Below are 20,333 nucleotides of genomic sequence, written 5' to 3'. Positions count from 1 at the left end.
CAGAGTGGCAGGTGGCTGGCTTGGCCACCACACCTACCTGCGCGTGAATGGTGCTGTGGTCAGCAAAGGACTCTCCACAGCCAACATAGGGGCAGGCAACCTGGGAGGAAGAGGCAAGTGTGGACTGGGACCAGCCAGGAGGAGGGTGTCAAGGCAGTAAGCCCCTCACTGCACCCTAAGAGGCAGGGTGGCCCACCTCTACCCAGCCGGCCCCACGAGCAACTGCGGTGCTGCTGCCCGAAGGAGCCCAGTCTGTCCAGCTGCAGCTCACCTGGGCGGGGCCGCTCTTAGTGAAGGGCAGAAGCTCAGGCAGGGTCATAACTGGAGCTGGGCTGCTTGGGGCCCAGACCCTGTCCTTCCACCAGAACCCCACTTCCTGCCAGGCACGGTGGCACAGAACTGTAATCTTAACTACTTGGGAGGCTGAGGCAGGAGCATCACTAGTTCAAGATTGACCTGGGCAATTTAGTGAGACCCTGTCTCAAAAATAAACAGGGCTGGGGGTGTAGCTCAGTGATGGAGCACCCCTGGGCTTAATCCCCAGTAGCAAAACCCAAAATATGGCAAGGAGGTGGCTGGGGGCTGATGATGATCCCATGTCCCAAGGCGGGGCCTCGTGTCCTTGAGGAGCCTGCCTTCAGCCCTGCACTTGCCTCTCCAAGATCTGCCCATTTCCCAGGCCCAGCTTGGACATCTCCACTGCGGAGCTGGCAATCAATGGCCGAGGTACCTGACCCTCCCTGGGAGGGCCTGGTGTCACTAGCATCAGGGGTCAGCAATGTACAGGCTAGAGAAATGTTCTAGGAAATGACCTTTCAGCTGAGACCATAAAGTCATGGCCAAGGGCTGGGGATAGAGCTCAGTTGGTAGAGCGCTTGCCTCGCATGCACAAGGCCCTGGTTCAACACCCAGCACCACACACACAAAGTCATGGCCAAAAGGCCCCATTTCCCACATAAGGTTCCCTCATCTGTCTGTCTGGAGGACCTTGGACTCTCTTAAGGCAGGACCACGTCTCACCCTTCTTGCTGTCCCCTGGGTGTCCAGATGGTGTCCTGCAGTCCTAGTCATACTAAGTGAAAGGCCTCAACAGAAGAGGCCAGAGCGGCCCTGGAACCCTGAGTGTCGGCAAAGCCTGTGTCCTCACCCCCAGAGCTCACTGTCCTCTTTGCTTCTACTCATGGATTTTAAGAAGTTGTAGGTAATTTTTTTACTATGATTATAAAATCTATGATTATAAAATATAATATATACTTAGAGAAAGTTTGCAAAATGCTACAAAGCTATGAAGAAAAAAAATGAAAATCACTTGCAATCCCACCACCCAGAGGAACTGCTGCTGGGGCCCAGCCATGAGCCATGTGTGACCTGAGCGATATGGGGCCATTTGGCAGGGAAGGCTGGTCTTGGGAACTCCCAGGTAGAATCCACTGGTTTGAGAACAAGGATTCATGGGCACCCACTCCCAGCTCACTGCTCAAGTTCAAGCTCAGCCCCGGATGTGGGAGATGGGAGATAGAGCCAAAGGGCCTCCCAGAGATGGGTGTGGCTTCCAAACGCCATCTACCTGCTTAGGCAAGACCCCTGCCACAGGGAGAAACAAGCACAGAAACAAGACTCCTCTGCCTGAAACCTCATGCAGGCCTTTGAGGGACTTTCCTTCAATAAAGAAGGGGCCTTTTTCAGTTGTTCAGTTCCAAACTGACCTACCAGGCGCTCTATTTTTTTTGGAACCAGGGGCACTCCATCACTGAGCCACATCCCCAGCCCTGTTTTGTATTTTGAATTTAGAGACAGGTCTCACTGAGTTGCTTAGCACCTTGCTGTTGATGAGGCTGGCTTGCAACACACCACCCTCCTGTCTCAGCCTAACAGTGGGACTACAGGCATGCACCACTGTGCTCAGCATTCACTTTTCAAATCTATCTTTGGCTTTGTCTTATTTCTTACTGATTATTCCAGACTTTTTATTTTCCCAGAAGGCTCACACCTCCTGAGCAGGAGCCTGCTCTGTCAGGGTTCTGGCCACCCCGTCACAAACTGCTCTGTTTGGTGGACCCACTTTGTGTGGCAAGCAATGATTACAATACAATTCTGCCAGACTTTCCTGCATGCTGTCTGGGCTGTGCCCATGCCAAGCCTGTCATGGGCAGCTGTCTTGTCAAGTCCACCCTAAGCCCATTCTGGGCACAGCTGTGGGTGAGAACTCCCTACTTGCCAGCTGGGGAAGGGTAGGCAGTGCAGGCTTGGCCCAGGCACCTACCTCTGCGTACTCTTCAGGAGAGTTCTGCTGGGGTGGAGGTGGGACCTTCAGCCCCGCGTCTTCCCAATCTGCTCTTTTCTCTTGTAACTCTTAATGGCTGCTAGAGCAGCCTGCCCAGGGACTTGCTGACCCTGGAGCCCAAGCTTCTGGCAGTGCCCAGCAGGGACAAGCACTGTCAGCCCAAAATCTAGACTGAACCCACACCCCAAGTGCCGTAAGGACCCCTTACCTGGAGACAGGCCCACAGGTTGGGTCCAGCAACACCACAGGACTGGCAGCTTCCCTGGGGGAGTGGAGGTGAGAGAAGAGGAAGTGAGAGCCACACTGGGAGCAGAGCCAGGCTTGCCCTATCATCACCACGAGCCTGTGCTGCAGATGCCACCAAGCTCCCTCTTCATGGATGAAAAATAGGGGCTGAGAGGCTCATGCCCCTGTAAGAGCAAGGTTAGACGGTGAAGCCAAGGAGCTTGAGCCCCAGAGCAGGAGGTAGGTCATCCAAGCTACTACCAAGAAAGCCTGGTCCCCTGACAAGGCCAGGTAGGCTCCAGGCCTCCACAGGAGGCTGCATTCAGGACCCTCAGTGGGTTCAGGTGAAGAAAACGAGCTAGACCTGCAAGGCCTGCTCCCTCTCACTGAAGACGCTGCAGTGGCAACACGTGATCAGTCTGCCCAGCAGACCCAGAGCAGTGGCCCACCTTTGCGAATCTGTGACCTCTCCTGAGGTTCTGATTTCACAATTCACCCCTAAACTCCAGGTCTGTTTTTTCATCTCCGTCATTTGTCTGCTTGCTGTGACAATTGCTTTCGTACACATGTGCTGCATAGGATCTGAAGTAGAGCAGATGATACGCACATGTTGTCACCTTTAGAAGTCCATCCTCTGTTCATTCTTATACAAACATGTAAGCACAGCCCTCGGGGGTGATTTTTAGTGAAAGTTAAGATCACACAAAACACCTCTCTCAGGAGATGACCCTATCCCCTGCTGTGGTTTGTACGTGGAGACCACACCTCATTCTTTGCAGTTTTGACTCTGGACACATCAGGCCCTCCTTGCCCATTCTCTTGCTGATGAACATCAGGTGGCTGCCAGTGTCCTCCTCCATGGAAGGGTCCGATAAATGCTGCAGTGTCCTTAGATACACATCCACTGGATGAGCCCCAAGAACCGGAACTGCTCGGCCTCCCCGCAGCGAACGGTGTGCTTGACTCTGTCCACTCCCAGCAGCCCATCTGTCTGTGCTCATCTGAAATCCGTGTCATGCTGCTCTCCTCTCCACCCCCAGCCACCGGCAGCTGAGGTCTTCTGAGCACTTCTTGGCAGCACCTCCTGCACCGTGCCTGCTCAGAGCCTCGCCCCTGAGTATTTTAAAACAGTGCTGGGTTTACTCCATAACTTTCCGGATGGTCAGAGAGGTGCCGAAGACGAGCCCAGTCTTCCGCTCGGGGCCCCAGGACACTAGCACACTTCTGGAAGGCCCAGCCCAGACCGTCCCAGGCCCCACCTCCCTCGCCTTCTGCCCTGACACCTGCCTCCTGGGAAACCCCTTCTTGGTTGGCCTGCTCCTTCCTTGGTGCGATTTGGGAAGAAACCAGGTATCAGAGGGTGCGGAAATGTGCACTGGAGCCTCACTCTGCCCTTGTCCACGCCGTGAAGGCGGCAGACTCACTTCGAAAGTAGCTCCAGATGCTGGAGAACTTCTCTCACCAGGGTCCACGACCCTGCTCAAGCCAAAGGCCACTGGTGCGGTGAGGTAGGGCTGGAAAAAGCCCAGCATGTGCCCAGAAATCCACCCTGCACAGCTCTGCCACGCACAGTGGCACTCAGGGGGTCAGTCACTGTGTCCACAATGAAGTGTGGCCAAGCTTCCAGACAGAGAAGGACAGGGCCTCTCTATAACCTGAGGCTGTTCTGTGACTGAAGCACTTTACACACAAAACAGGGGGCAGTCTGCCCTCTCTTATGCAAGAAAGGGCAGAAAGGAGAGGGAGAGCATCTGCTTGTATTTGCACGAAAAACTGAAAAGGTGCAATAAACACCAAGGCAGGTGGTTACCTAGGGGGTTGGAGGAGGGGGCTTCTGACATTTACCTTCTCCTGCTGTTTCATTCTTGGCCATGTGACAGCATGATTTTTCAAAATATATTAATTCACCAACAAAAAGACAATTACAATGCATCATCCCATTCAGAGAAGTGGCGCCTCGACTTCCACTTGAGCCCAGGTAGTGAGAATGGAGGGCTGGGAGTGGCTCTCCCAGGCCCTGGGCTCCTCCCACACAGCAGGAGCAAACTAAAACTGGTCCTGGCAGACTCAGCAGCACTTGCTGGGCCCCAACAGCTAATGGCCCATCTAGACTGTAATTAATGGCCTCGGGATCCAGCCCTGGAAGGGGACTCCCTACAGATGCCAGCCTCCCCATCTGCACAGAGGCTAAGCGCCCAAGGCAGCCAGTGCTGCCTGTTTCAGACACGGTGCACCAGGCACAGCAACCCTGGGCATGGGCCCTGGTCATAAGGTCTGCCCCTTTACCTTAGATTTGAGCAGCAAGTCCTCTTTGGTCACTTCCCCTATGGAGTCCAGATGAGGGCAGAAGTCCCTGGGGTCACCCATTCTCTCCTGGGCTCACCTGCAAGAAGACACAGGCAGTCCTGGGTCAATGGCAGCCTAGAGGTGAAGCACTCGACTTTGGCTTTGAGTCTGGCTCTGCCACACACCAGCTGGTGACCCAGGGAAGCACTTAGCCTGAGCCTTACTTCTTGTCTGAGAAGATGGAGCTGCCTCAGACGGCTGCCAGGAGGACTCAGGGAGACCACAGAGTCTAATACAGGCCCCCCACAGAGCGCCTGCCCAGAGCCATGCGGGAGGCCCAGAATCCCTGGCAGAAGGCACGACTATCCTGCCTGTGCTCAGGAGCTGCACATGGAAGACGGAAGCTGTGGCGGCTTTCCTCGGTAGGAAGCCAAACCCAAGTCCAGGAGGCCACTGCACCAAGAGGGCCGGCGGGGGAAAGGCTGCATCTCCAAAGGGCAAGGAGCAGACGCTGGCCTGGGCCTGGGTGGTCTCAAGAGCCCGTGGGAGGCCTAGGGCCTGCAGGCCACCTGCCTCACTTCCAGGGAGAAGCTCACCTACAGCTGCATTGTTAGCAGGACACCGGGGAGACGGGTGACTGGCACCACCTCTGGAGAACGTCCAGAGAACAGGAGGACAATGTCCTGAGAACAGGAGGAGAAGCAGAGCGCCACCTAGGAAACCAGGTAAAGAGTGCTTACAAACCGCTGGGGATGGTGCCAGGGCAGGTTCGAGCAGTGGGGGACAGCTGTGCTGCTTTGTTTAAGTGATGTAAGAAAGTCTCAAGGACAAGGTGAAATCAGTCACTAAGGCAGGGGTCAGTACCTCTCAACACTCTTGTCATTTATGTGCTTATGAATTTATGGATCTATCTATTTACTTAGTGGTACTGGGGACCGACCCAGGGCCTCACACACACCAGGAAGTGCTCTCCCACTGAGCTATACCCCAGTCCTTTTATTTTATTTTGAGACAGGGTTTTGCTAATTTGCCCAGGCTGGCCTTGAACTTGAGATCCTCATGCCTCAGCCTCCTGGGTTGCTGGGATTACAAGTGGGTGCCACAGCTCCCAGCCATCTGCTTTCCTTCTTAGATCAACTTCTTTTTTAATCCCCGCTTTTTTTTTTTTTTTTTTTTTTGTAGTCTGGGGATTGAACCTAGAGGTGCTCTACCACTGAGCTATACTCCTTTTTACTTTATTTTGTGACAAAGTCTCACTAAGTTTCTGAGGCTGGCCTTTGTGCCCCCCCCTGCTTCAGCCTCCCAAGTAGCTGGGATTGCGAGTGTGTACCACTGTGCCTGGCCAATTCTTTTGCATACCATTTCTTTCTCTCTAAAATCAGAAAAAGAAAAAGATTTTGGTTTGGAAAATTAATGTTTCATACTACAGTGATTCGGCCACATTAATGTTTATAGCAACTCAATTCACAATAGCTAAATTGTGGAACCAACCAAGTGCCCTTCAACAGATGAATGGATAAAGAAAATATAGTATATACATACAATGGAATATTACTCAGCCTTAAAGAAGAATGAAGTTATGGCATTTTCTGGTAAATGGAGTGAGCTGGAGAATATCATGCTAAATAAAATAAGCCAATCTCAAAAAACCAAAGGAGAATATTTTCTTATACGCAGATGCTAATTCATAATAAGGGGGTGGGGAAGGGGTGTTTAAGGAAGAATAGAAGTACTTTGGATTGGACAAAGGGGAATGAAGGGAAGGGAGAGGGGGTGGGAATAGGAGAGACAGTAGAGTGACTAGGACATTACTAACCTGGAGCATGAATGACTACATGACCAATGTGACTCTACACCAAGTACCACCAGAGAGTGAGAAGTTACATTGTTACACTCCGTATATGTACAATATGTTAAAATACATTCTACTGTCATGTATAACTAATTAGAACAAATTTAAAAAAGAAAAAAAAAAACAATGCTTCGCTTGAGGAGCACCTGGCGGTGAAGAAGCAGCTGTGTGCGGACAGGGCCGTGGTGGACAGGCAGACCTGCAGCGTGTTAAAACCACACCATGGGGGCCTGGGGTCGTGGCTCAGTGGCAGAGTGCTCACCTACCATACACGAGGCACTGGGTTCGATCCTCAGCACCACATAAATGAAAAATAAAGATGTTGTGTCCATCTAAAAAAAACTTAAGAATAAATACTAAAAAGAAAAAAAAAAACCACACCACGCAGAACACACACCTCACACACACACTCACACACCGCGAGGCTGCAGAGCTGGAGAAACCTGAGTGAGCTCGGGACTGCGTGGGCGTCACCTAGAGTCATCCTGCAGCCATGACAAAGGCAGGGTGCCACGGGGGCCCTCTAGGTGCATTTCCACAACTGATAGGAACCTATGTCTATTTCAAAAGAAAACATTTCAAAATAAGTAAGTGCTCCAGCCACCCAGGGGGTCCGCAGCCATCAGCAAGCTACGACTGACCCCAGCTCTGCGCGGCTGCTGACAGGGGCCCAAGTAACCCAACACGTGAGTGGAGACGAGAGGGTGGACACCAGGTCCCTCCTGGGGCCGCTGCCCACTCCCAGTGGCCAGCCGGGGCCACCGGCCCAGACTCCCAGCTAGATGGTGGGAGCCAGGCCTAGGCCGAGCGCCATGGACACCTACAGGCCACCAGCCCCTGCAGCCCCAGGCCCTGTGGTGGCCCCCGATGCTCCTCCTGAGGAGACAGGCGCCTGGGAGGCATAGCCACTCTCCCCTTCCCCTTCACTCCCAGGAAGTTCAGACCACAGAGACAGGGGGCTACGCACCACTCCCAGGTGCCTGGGTTGGAGGCAACAGCTCACGACCACTCTGCACCCCCCCCCCCAGGCACACACAGTCACATTTTATTAGCACCTTTTCTAAGAGATGAGGACTTGGAAAAAACGACCCATAAACACAGTTCCGTTCCTTCACCAAAACAGAGACCAGCGCCCACTGGGTGCCTGTCTGAGGGGTGTGCTGGGGAGGCCATGGGTATCCACCTTCTCTGCCCCCAGCTCACATCCAGTAAGGGGGACCTCCTGCAGGGAGCCTGGGGGGTCAACCAGGCATTTCACACTTCTCTTATTTTAAAATCACTCTTAGCACAAACCAGAGAATAATGATTGTGTGGACTCCATCCTAGGAAGGGGCAAGTGCACCTGGCATGCCCGGGACATCCACAGGCTACAACACCCCCAGCCCACCCACAGGACAGCTACTAAGCTGGGCAGTGCTGGAGTGGGTGCCGGCCCGTCACTAGTCACCGCATTACCTCTGTGATCCCCCAGAGAGGAGACCCTCGCAGGGCTGATCCTTCACTGCCACCAGGCTGCCACAGCCTGTCCGCCCTCTGGATGGGAAGGCCTGGCGACTTCCATACGGGCCACTGGGTCCCTCAGGTCATCCTTTGAGCCTTTGGGGGATCTTGTGCTGCTCTAAACCAATCCCCAAGTTTTCACAAGCCAGGCTACGGCACAGCAGGGTTCACCCGCATGTCACCGCAGCCCTCTTCTCTGTGATCACAGTTTTCTGGGTGTGGGCAGTTCAAAGAGGGAGAGGCAGTTAGAAGGTAACATTTCAAACAGTCACATGACAATACAGGGTTCAAGGTTCTAAATTCCAAACCTCACTGGAAGCCAAGTTTTTGTTTTGTTTTGTTTTTAATTGTCTCTATTGAGGCCTGGAGCCCTGGGTTGGCACTGGTCCTCAGCTATTTCAAGCAGGGTGTGATTTTTTTTTAAGTGTCTTTGGTACATGCCCCATCTCTTCAGCTGGATGGCCAGGGAGGGCAGGAGCCAGGTGACTACCCTGATGCCCGAACCAGGAAGAGGGGGATAGGACCTACAGGAGCAATCAGATTTAGGTTCCTGCAAGTTCAGAGGGGAAAAAAAAAGCCCTCTAACAACCCCCAGTATACTTTCACAGATGAGAAAACGGAGCTGGAGCTTAATTAAGTACTAACCAGCTCAGCCCAGGTCAATTGCCCAGGTAATAAGCACTTGGTGATCAGATCTGTCCAGCCAGAGCGTGTTCTAAAGCAGGGCTCAGCAAACTTTCAAAGGACCAGATGGTGAATAGCTGAGGTTTGACAGGCCACATCAACCTCTCTCACATTAATCTCCTTTTTTTTTTCTTCCTAATCCTTTTGAAAAAATTCTCTGTTTAAAACCATACAGCACAAGCCTGGCCCACTGCTACTGTCTGCAACACCTGTCCCAGGATCCATGCTGCTGGGCCTCCTGAGAACAAGCAGGAAGCACAGGCCCTCCACATCCAACTGCACCCAACTCAACAGTTAAACAAGGCAAACAGCAAAGACGACAAGAAGGTAACTTAGCTCCAGGGTTATTCTAAGGTAAAACTCAGGTGCACAGGAAGACAACACACATGTTCTGTGGCACTGCTAATGATTGACAGGGCAACAGATGTGACCTACATGAGCAGCAAGAGGCAGCTGAGTATGCACAACACAACGACACGCTGCTGTGCTACACGGCCCTTACAGACACGTGGTAGCGAATCCTCCAAACCGAGAAATCAGATCTGAATAAATGGAGAGATACCACATTCATGGACTAGCAGGCTCAATACTGTTAAGATGGACGTGGAAACAAGAGTCCTAGAACAGCCAAAACACTTCTGCAAAAGAACAAAGTTGGGGACCCACACTGCCTGACAAGACTGTGTATCAGGACCATATGGCACTGGCTCAAACACAGACATGAGTGCTATGAGCAGAGCAGAGTCTAGAACCATGCCTGGCTTTAAACCTCCAAAAAGCTCCAGTAACTCCACCACAGGGTATATATCCAAAGAAATCAGCATGTCAAAGAGACACCTGCACCCGTGTCTACCGCAGCGCTGTTCACAGTAGCGAAGACACGGACCGGCCTGGGTGCCCACTGCACATGAACGGATAAGAAAGTGTGGCACTACACACTCTGGAATAACTCAGCCAGAAGAAAGAAAATGAGATCCTGTCATTTATGGCAATGCGGATGGAAGCAGAAGAGTTATGTTAAGTGAAATGAGTCAGCATAAAAACACAAGCGCTGGGGCTGAGGGCGTGGCATGTGCAGGCCCTGGGTCCCACCCCTGCCCCGACACAAACCAAAACCAAACAACAACAACAAAACCAATATAAGCACTAAGTGTCCTCACATGTGGAGGCTATAAAAGTAGAAAGTGGAACAGGGTTACCAGATGCTGGGAAGGATGGGCTGGAGGCAGGGGGGTGGCAAGGTGCGAGGTGCAGGTGGACAGGAGGAATCGTTTCTGCTCTTCTACAGTACGCTACCTGACACTGGCCACCAGAGAGGATTCCAAAGGTTCATAACCCAAAGAAATGAGAAAGGTTTGAGATAATGGACATGCCAGTGACTCTGATCTGATTACCACACACTCTATGCATGTGTTAAAATATTACACTGTACTCCACAAAAGTGTAGAGTTGTGCATCAAGAAAAATATGTACATATATCCTTTTTTTTTTTTTTTTTTGGTACCAGGGATTGAACCAGGGGCGCTTAACCTCCAAGCCATATCCCCAGTTTATATTTTATTTAGAGTCAGGGTCTCACTGAGTTCCTTAGGGCCTCCCTGACTTGCTGAGGCTGGCTTTGAACTTTTGATCCTCCTGCCTCAGCCTCCTGAGCCGCTGGGATTACTAGTGTATGCCACCACACCCAGCTAAACAGCCCAATTTTATTTTATTTTATTTTTTTTAAAAGAGAGAGTGAGAGAGGAGAGAGAGAGAATTTTTAATATTTATTTTTCAGTTCTCAGCGGACACAACATCTTCGTTGGTAAGTGGTGCTGAGGATCGAACCCGGGCCGCACGCATGCCAGGCGAGCGCGCTACCACTTGAGCCACATCCCCAGCCCCAACAGCCCAATTTTAAAATGGGAAAATGATTAACAGTTCTTGGTTAGGAATGGCCAGTAAGCCAGGTACAACAGGGCATGCCTGTCATCCCAGCTACTTGGGAGGCTGAGGCAAGAAGATCCTTTGAGTCCAGGAGTTTGAGGTCAGCCTAGGCCATGAGCAAGACCCTGTTTAAAAAAGATTAAAAAAAAAAAAAAAAAGCCCAGTTTCAGAGAAATTCAAGTTAAAACCAGAGGTTAACATCTCACCCCCTAGAAGATATGAAACTAAGAATTCTGAAACACGATACCCAGTGTTGCTAAGATGGGATGGAAGTCACATATATTCTGATGGAAAAGTAAAACGGTACAAAGAGATTTGGAAAGGTTTGGCAGTTTCCTACAAAGTCAAGCACACCTGTATGACCTTGCAATCCCACTCTTAGGAGAAATGAAACACTTGTCTCCGCGAAGGCCTGTACGGGTTCCTGCCAGCTCCTCACACAGGGCTGAAGGAAACCAGGATGTGCCCCCCAGCATGTGCCTCCCTACCCTCCCCACTTGCCTAAAACCAGGACATAAGTTTGGAAAGCAGTCCCCTCCCACGTGGCCCAGGAAGGACAGAAGCTAACCACTGGGCACAGCTCTTCAGACCAACAAGCAACAGAGGGAGTCTGCAAACCAACCTCAGGCCCGAGTCCCTTCCATGCTGGTCCTGGCCCAGGTCCCCACCTCTGAAAGCACAGGGCTGCTGTCCTTTCTCCTGTCACTTCTCTCAAAGTGAATGTTCCTTGTTGAGGCTGTTACATAAGCCGAGTTCAGCCCCTGCTCTGAGTGGCCTTTCACAGGGCTTTTCTCTCACATGATGTGCGCCGCGCGTGTTGATAAATGAGCTTGCTTTTCTCTTGTCAATCTTTCATTACACTGTTTATTATGAATTCGGGAGTGTTGAGAAAAAAATTATAAATCTTGCCAGGTGTGGTAGTGCACACCTGTAATCCCCACATCTCGGGAGGCTGAGGCAAGAGGATTGCAAGTTCCAGGCCCACCTGGGCAGCTTAACTTAGCAAGACCCTGTGTAAGAATAAAATAAGGACGGGGGTGTAGCTCAGTGGTGGAGCACCCTGGGTTCAATTTCCAGGAGAGCAAAGAAAACGAAAAAAGGAACTTATATTTCCTCCCTGACAAGTGTTTGCCAAGCCAGCCAGGATTTCCGGCACGACCCACTTTTTCTGGAGCCTGTGGATAGGACCCTGGGAACTGGCAGAAGCTGGCAGGAAAAGGCGAGAATTCCTCACGAGTGGCTCTCCTGTGTCTCTACCTAGTGCCTGAGAGAGAGAAAGAGGAAGAGTTTTTCCCCCTCATTCCTTCCTTTCCAAACTCAGATTGGCAGGAGAAAGCATCTGTAAATATTCATTCTCAGGATTCCCGACTTGTACAGACACGGCCGGGCACCTGTTGGTTACCGATATTGAGCCTCCAAGAGATGGTCTTGTTCTCCTTTGTCTTTAGTGACATCGGTCATAAAGAGGAGGACTGGAACACAGTGCAGACATTACGGGCCTGTCCCTCGTGCTGGCCTTGCAGCCTGGTCCGTTGATGGTTCTCTGGCATCTGGATAGACAAACTCAGCTATGGGTCCCCAAGTAAAAAGCTGAATAAAATTTTCTTTTAGTTTTATGTCCGGAAAGTTGGGCTTTGAGATCAGAAAGCACAGCCTCTGAGGCAAAGATCACGAACTGCAGAGTCAAAATAAATGTTCTGAAGCTCTGGAGATGGACCATCAAGCTTCCCTCCAGAGAGACCCCATAAGTGTGCCTGCCAGCTGTGCACAAGGGCTCAACATGAAAAGTCCCCCCACCCAAATAAAAAGTTTAAAGCTTACTAACATTTCAAAAAATTAATGGTTAAAAATGTATGTGAGGGGGCTGGGGATGTGGCTCAAGCGGTAGCGCGCTCGCCTGGCATGCGTGCGGCCCAGGTTCGATCCTCAGCACCACATACCAACGAAGATGTTGTGTCCGCCGAGAAATAAAAAATAAATATTAAAAAAAAAATTCTCTCTCTCTCTCTCCTCTTTCAAAAAAAAAAAAATGTATGTGAATGGGCTGGGGCTGCAGCTCAGTGGTTGAGCACTTGCCTTGCATGCGTGAGGCACTGGGTTTGATCCTTGGCACCATGTAAGGGAATGGATGAATAAAATAAAGATGTGTTCATCCACAACTAAAAAAATATTGTGTGAAGAGAAAAGTCTACTAAACTTTGAGTGCTTAATGTCCCACGGGTGGGTCTGAAACCCCAGTAGCACATGTCTGCAGGGGCTACGGTCTCAGTCTCTGAAGGTTACCATTTGCTCTGCCTTAGTACCCAGCCAACACTGACCAAGCACTTCCTCAGGGCCAGTGAGCAAACAGGCCAGACACGGGCCCTGCTCTCAAGGGACACAGACCCCTGGATTCCACCCTAGGCTGCCCACAGGCACACACTAGGCAGCCACCTTCTACTGACCCCCTGCCACCATCAGCTGCTTCACACAGTATCCTAGGCATGATCGCAGGTGTTCCAGAAGGCGATGACACAGAGAGCGAGCCCTGATCCACCACCCCACTGTCACTTGCAAGTGAAATCACTCAGTCCTCAGTTTCTTCATCCATAAAAGGGGGACAATGACAGCAACTAGATCGCTGAGAAGATGAAGTAAGCTAATGCACAGGAAGCATTTAGCATAATGACTTCTGACCACACAGACTCTCAGAGTGGCTCAGATTTCCTATTGATCGGCATGGCAGGAATGCTCAGAAGATGTTTACCATTATAGATTGTGTTGCTGGTTGTGTGAGATCAGGACTCTGAGACTGCAGGAATGGAATCACGGGCCCTCTCCAGCAGACTTCACTCGGGGCTCCGCAAGCCTACCAGCCCAGCAAAGAAAACTTGCATGTTGATCAAGTTGGATATGAGCAGTGACTGACGATGTGGTAGCTCTGATTCTTGGAGCTACTTTTTAAGATCCAAGCTCACCTCCTGATGTTTGTGTTATGGGCCAAGCTATTCGGGCAATGACCAAACAGACTCCATTTTACCCTGACTCTCCATGTCGAGTAAGAAATGCTTCTCCCATGGGAAAGGCAGCTGCCTGCCTTAGTATATCTTGGGCAACACAAAATGGCAATTTTCATGCACTGTACTTGTACAATGTACCCTGAATGCACAGAATGTCAGAGAATGTTTGTTTAGATGTTAGTAACCACTCTTTAAATTGTACTCAACTAGGGTCGTTTTGACCCCTTCCCCTCTGCTGATGATTTTACATCTCATGATTTTAGATCTCCCGGTTTTTGTTTGTGGTTTTGGATCCTAGCAACAGCCACTTACGGTGAATGTACTGACATATTTTACTTGTGGTTTTGAACTGCGCAAGGTGTGCTCTAACTCTGGAGGGGGTCCAGGAGTGCAGACTTGCAGTCTGCCCTGGGCCACCATCTCCTGCTTCAAGATCAACTCGGTGATCTATTGCAATCTCACCACAGCACTTTGACATCAAAGAAAAAGCCAGGAAAGGTGACCCCAGGGACTGGAATCAACCTTTGGACAGCTTTCTTGCCCTGAGGGGCCATAGATGTGAGTGTTCCCCCGCCCCAAGCTCATGTGAAACAAGGCAGGAATTTTCAGAGGTGAAGTGCTTAGATTATGAGATGTGACCTGATCAGTGGATTAATCCTCGGCTCTGGATCAACTGAGCAGTAACCGTAGGCAGTAGAGTGGCTGGAGGAGGCAGGTCACTGGGGCACACTGCCTTTGGGGTGCATATTTTGTCCTTGGTGAACAGAGCTCTCTTTCTGCTTCCTGACAGTCATGTCCTAAGCTGCTTTCCTGTGCCAGAACTTTCCACATGATGCTCAGCTTTATCTGGGGCCCACAGCAATGGAGTCAGCTGACCATAGATGGAATCTCTGAAACCAGGAGCCCCAAATAAACTTCTCTTCTTCTAATTGCTCTTGTCAGTTTTTTGGTCACAGCAAAACAAAACTGACAAAAATACCCCAACTCCTCTGTGCACCTCAGCTTCCCTGCGCCTGGATAGTTCTCTTTCTCAACAAAGGCTGAAAAACAGTTCCAGACAGAAGACACTACAGAGACAGGACAAACTGGACCTGGGTCAAGGGGTAAATGCCGTTAAGAACTGCATGGGTTAGAGGTAATTGGTCATAACTCTCCTCGCTTTGTGTCTGTGTACACGACAGGATAGCTCCACATCATACACGACCACAGGAGTGGGACCCACTAGAATAAGTTTTACCTTATGTATGTATATTCTGCCAAAATAAGTTCTACTGTCACGTATAACAGGAAAAAAAAAAACAGAACAGTATTGGGACAATTGGAAAATGTGAATATGGACTACATATTAGATGACAGCATTTATTACAGACTGAAAGGTACCCCCCCCAATCCAAACTCATATGCTGAAGTTCTAACCACCAGTACCCCAGAATGCAATAGCATTTGGAGATCAGGTCTTTAAAGAGGTCATTAAGTTAAAATAAGATCTTTATGTGCACATGGTGGCACTTGCTTCTAATCCCAGTGACTTGGGAGGCTGAGGCAGGAGGATCACAAGTTTGAGGCCACCCTCAGCAACTTAATAAGACCCTGTCCAAAATAAAAATAAAAATAACTGAGGATGGAGCTCAGTGATAAAGTACCTCTTGGGTTCAATTCCTAGGGCCTAAAATTAAAAAAGGATTGGGTAGAGAGAAGTGATGGGAGGGGAGGGGAGAAGAGGGGAAGGGGGGAAAGGAAAGACAGCAGAATAAAACAGACTTTATTATTGCTGAATGTATATACTTGACTGCATGACCAATGTGATTCTGCAACCTGTACATTCAGAAAAATGAGAAATTATATCCTATCTGATTCAAATGTATGATATTTCAAGATCATTGTACTATCATGTATAACTAATTAAAACAAAAAATATATAAATAAATAAGGGCTGGGGGTACAGCTCATGAGATCTTTACTGTAGGCCCTAATCTAATCAGACTGGTATCTTTATGGAGGGAGGAAAAACCTCTACAAAGAGGCACCGGGGTACATGCACACAGAGGAAGACCAGGTGAGCACAGTTTGATGGTGGCCATCTTCAGGCCACAGAGAGAGGCCTTAGAGGAAACCAAACCCATCAACACTTTAATCTTGGGCTTCTAGCCTCCAGAACTGTGAGAAAATAAACCTCTGTTTAGGCCACCCAGGCTCTGGTACTTGGTCATGGCAGCTCTGGGAAGTGCTTACAGTCCTGATCAACATTAAGTTTCTGAGGATGGGGCTGAGAGTGCTTGCCTCGCATGCACAAGGCCCTGGGTTCCATCCCCAGCACCGTGCATAAATAAACCAAGGGTCTCTGATTGAAAAAAAAAAAAAGGGCCAGGAGTGGTGTCACACACCTGAAATCCCAGCAGCTCAGGAGACTGAGGCAGGAGGATCCTGAGGTCAAAGCCAGCCTCAGCAACAGCAAGGTGCTAGGCAACACAGTGAGTCCCTGTCGCTAAATAAAATAGGGCTGGGGATGTGTCTCAGTGGTCAAATGCCCCTGAGTTCAAGCCCCAATACCTGGCCCCCTCAAAAAATAAGGGCTAAGGGATGTGGCTCAGTGGTTAAGTGACTTGGGTTCAATCCCTGGTACCAAAAAAAAAAATTAAATTAAAATAATAAAAGTGGCTGAGGATGAAAATCATTCTCTGGTTATAGAGAATACCTTTATGCTCAGATGATTCCCTGAAGAATTGAAGGGTGAAGCATCCTGATGTCTGCAGCTTACTCTTATGTGAATCAGCAATAATAATTATGACAATAAGTCTGTAAATACATGGTTATACTAAATAAGGCTAAAACATTTAATAGTCAGTGAATCTAGGTAAAGGGGAGATGGGGGTTCAACATATTATTTCTATAACCTTTCTGTAAGCTTGCTGTTTTTTCAAAATGTAAAGATTTGTAAAAGCCCAGCATGCCAGCACTGCCCTGTAATCGCAGTAATTCAGGAGGCTGAGGCAGGAGGATTGGAAGTTTCAGGCCAGACTCAGCAACCTAGTGAGGCCCTGCCTCAGAATAAAAACTGGAAAGGGCTGGGGATGTGGCAGAACATCCTAGGTTCAATTCCCAGTACTGTAATGAGAGGAAGAAAGAAAGTCTAAAAGATTCCCTTCCTCTCACTGAGGTGGGAGCAGGGCCGAGTCTCATGGGAGGGGGGCAGCAACTCACTGAGGATCATACCTCCCCCAACACCATCCTCTCAGGAGGGGGCTGAGGCACAGCTCAGAGAGGAAGAACAATTCACTTGCCCAGATCACACAGAAAGAAGTGATGGCTGGGAGCCAGCAGCTGCCGCCTTCACTGCCCTCCCTCCTGTGCCTTGGTGCCAATAAATGGGTGCACACAGCAGGCACTTAAAAAGGCTAAAGGGGAGGCCAGCCACGCTGCTGAAAGAACCGGATTTGTGTACAGGCCCCTTCAGAGCCGCTGGGCCCCTGGGCAGCTGGTAGGGCTGCACCTTGCCCTGGTACCCACTATCCCCCATCTCTTGGGGCAGGAGAGTAAGGGGGACGAGCAGGGCTGGTTCCTCTGGCAAGAGCCCACCACTCTGGGCTCTGGTTGAGACCCTCAAGATGAAAGGGAGGCGCTTCCCCCTCCCACCAGGGCAGGGCTGGGCGGGGCGTCAGCGGCCACCTAGGGAGGACCCATCGTTTTCCCAGAGGCCAACCAGGGAGGAGCTAGTCCCTCAGAGCGGGGAAGATGGCCCTGTGGGGATACCCCTGCAGTCCTCCTAGCCTGGTCCCCACATTGGCCAGTCACAGCCCTGTCCCAGCACCTGCCCCCTCCGCACAACTCTCCATGAAGCCTTGGCCCCTCAGGACCTGCGCCATTTCCCTCCCTCCTGCCCGCCTCTCCTTCCCAGCCCCAAACACTGTCTTTCCTTCTGAAGAGTCTTCCACCCTGACTCTGAGGCAGAACCCCGGCTCCTCCTGCACCGACCAACCCCACTCCCCACGTCTTCAGGCCTCCTGCTCTGCCCAGCCTGACCCTCCTCGCCCCTGCCCTGCAGGGACCCAGTACCGGGTCTGACTCCAACAGCTCCAGGCCCAGAGTTCTCCCACAGTGTCCTCAGCGGACCCTCACCACCGTGCTGGGGGCAGCAATGAGGCAAGCTGAATCCATCTCCATCACTCAAGGTGAGGCACCAGGCTGAGAGAGGCCGAGGAAACCCGCTGAGGTCACTCAGCCACTGAGCCGCAGAGCCAGGGTCCAAACTCGGGGCAAAGTGACCTGAAGCCCATGCTCTGAACTACCACTCCACCGTGTCCTAAAGGCCTGGCCAGCCTGGCAAGGGGGGTCTCCACCTCCCAGGTCCAAACACTTACGCTCCAAGCACAGTCTCCCGGGGCCTCTCCAGAGTCATGGTCACAAAGTGCATCTTCGCTCAGCTCAGTGTCCACAAGTCTAGGACTGTATCTTTGCACAGCTCAAAGCCCGACATGGGTTCCAGGAGAGTCACTAATTGACACAGGTTTGGGGCTATGCCAGGCTGGTAGTCCCTGGGGGTTGTCTGGCTAGGGGAAACTACAGGCCCAGCTCACAGGAAGCCTCCAGCACTGGGGTAGGTGCACTAGTGTGAGCAGAAACTCAGAAATTCAGACCTACAAACCCTAGAGGTAACTAAGCTACACTCCCAATTAGGGGCAATGGAAACGAAGAGCCAGGAAGATCTTGACTTCTGGGATTTGAAATGAGATTCTCTTTATTCAGGTGGTGAGATCTGCACCCTGCTTCTGCCAAGCCATCTCGAGATTTAAAGGGATTGAGGAAGCATTCATCATCCTTTGGGCCTAACATAGGCAAGGCAGGCGTTCTACCGCCGGGTGTGCTGCCCGGCTATATCTCTCCCGCCCCCACCCCCCACTGGAGATTGGCCAAGGGGCACTCCACCTCTAAGCTACATCCTCAACTCTTTTTTTATTTTATTTATATTTTTTTAAAAAATTGAGACAGGGTCTCACTAAATTGCCCAGATTGGCTTTGAATTTGTGATCCTCCTGCCTCAGCCTCCAGAGTAGCTTGAATGACAGACATGAGCCACCAAGCTTGGCCTGCATCTTCCTCTTAGGATGGGACTGTATTCCATAAAATCCCTGTTGGCTGGCTGTCCAAACTCGCTTGGAGCCCAGTCATTGACAATAAAATCACCCTTTTCCCAGAAGGTGACTCTGGTTGTTTCAGTCCTAACAATAAATGAAAATTGGCTTCCCTGAAATTTCTACATACAAATTCATTTCTGTTCACAGCAAAGAGAACTGTCACAATTCTGTCTTTAAGCATCTGTTGTCAACTTTCAAATTTTCTCCAAGTGCCCTCTTTTCATGCTAATGTGAACCAGCTGTGTTTGGTTTAGTGTATTATCCTGCCAACTTGAAAAACTAAGAAAGGCTTGATTCTTCCACTGCCATTATACAACCTGAGCTTAGAACATAAGCCTTAAGCTGGTGCTGGAGATGTGGCTCAATGGTAGAGAGCTTGCCTAGCATGTGTGAGGCACTGGGTTCAATTCTCAGCACCACATAAAAATAAAGAAATAAAAAACAAAGGTATTGTGTCCATCTACAACTAAAAAATTAAATTAAAAAAAAAACCTAAAGCCACAAAACAGCTGAAGGTCAGAGGCTCATGCCAGAGGTCACAGAGCTAGTATATGGCAAAGCAGGTTCTCCAAGGAGGAAGCAGACTCCCAGCAGGGAAGGCTCCTCAAGACTCACAAGCCGGCTGAAGTGGGACTTGAACCTGGGGCCTGTAGTTCAGTTCACTGCATCCTGGCACATTGCCAACTACAGCATGAACCAGATTACAATAATTTAAATCTTCCACTTGGTCCCCTCCACGGCTGATTTCTTTGCAGTTTTCCATTTTTTTCTCTTTTCCAAAGTATTTATTACCTAACACACTTACATACTTTATTTACTAAGTTATCAGAATAAAAAATTCCACTACAATTGGGATCTTATGTCTCTTTTGCTCACTGATGTATTTCAAGCAGTGTCTGACTCACGTAGTAAATGCTCAGTAAATATCCCCTTTTCTTTATTTTTTTTCCCTTCAAACTGGGAATTGAACCCATGGGTGCTCTACCACTGAGCTATGGCCCTGTCCTTTTTTTTTTTTTTTTTTAAAACAGGAGCTAAGTTGCTGAACTGGCCTTGAATTTGTAATTCTTTTGCCTCAGCCTCCCAAGTAGCTGGAGTTCATAGGCATGCTCCACAGTAAATATCTCCTGAATAAATAAATTGGTCCAACAAGCATTTATTAAATACCTACTATGGCTGAGCTATGAACTGTATCACTCTACTGGATCCCAATCCATCCAGACATCATGTTCCCTGAACCATGTCACGATTTCATCTATTGCTACAAAAAGCTAGTGAACCAATGAAAACCCAGGCTTTTTGAACAACTAAACTCCCAAATAAAATTAAAACATAAGAGAATCTAAATTTCCTGGAGGCCCCTTCTGAGAAGCAGTCTCATTCCTCAAACCAGCCTGACAAGACAGAGGGACTGCAGTCCCTCAGTCCAACCCACTGTCAGACTG

The 20,333-nt window shown here is 50.0% G+C and overlaps 1 protein-coding gene across 13 annotated transcripts in view; it reads right to left on the bottom strand.

Annotated features, from left to right (window-relative positions):
- Usp20 (ubiquitin specific peptidase 20) overlaps positions 1-20,333 on the bottom strand; it is a 39,667-nt gene that overhangs the window by 17,701 nt on the left and 1,633 nt on the right. For 5 of the 13 annotated variants that reach the window (XM_078048453.1, XM_078048455.1, XM_078048445.1 and 2 more), the window contains exons 2-4: positions 4,796-4,892; positions 2,493-2,546; positions 38-100 (exon numbers count right to left, since the gene is read on the bottom strand). In XM_078048453.1, the coding sequence (XP_077904579.1) occupies positions 38-100; positions 2,493-2,546; positions 4,796-4,876 (198 nt within the window). In that variant the 5' untranslated portion in view covers positions 4,877-4,892. Of the gene's footprint in view, positions 1-37; positions 101-2,492; positions 2,547-4,795; positions 4,893-5,391; positions 5,509-8,102; positions 8,372-11,379; positions 11,474-20,333 lie in introns of those variants that run through there. The other 8 variants (XM_078048448.1, XM_078048450.1, XM_078048454.1 and 5 more) reach the window with 6 other exon arrangements.

The sequence above is a fragment of the Ictidomys tridecemlineatus genome, chromosome 4 (genome assembly GCF_052094955.1).
Source record: "Ictidomys tridecemlineatus isolate mIctTri1 chromosome 4, mIctTri1.hap1, whole genome shotgun sequence".
In the NCBI taxonomy this organism is placed as follows: Eukaryota; Metazoa; Chordata; class Mammalia; order Rodentia; family Sciuridae; genus Ictidomys; species Ictidomys tridecemlineatus.
The sequence above is the reverse complement of the archived record's forward strand: the minus strand, read 5'-3'. Positions and strand labels throughout refer to the sequence as shown.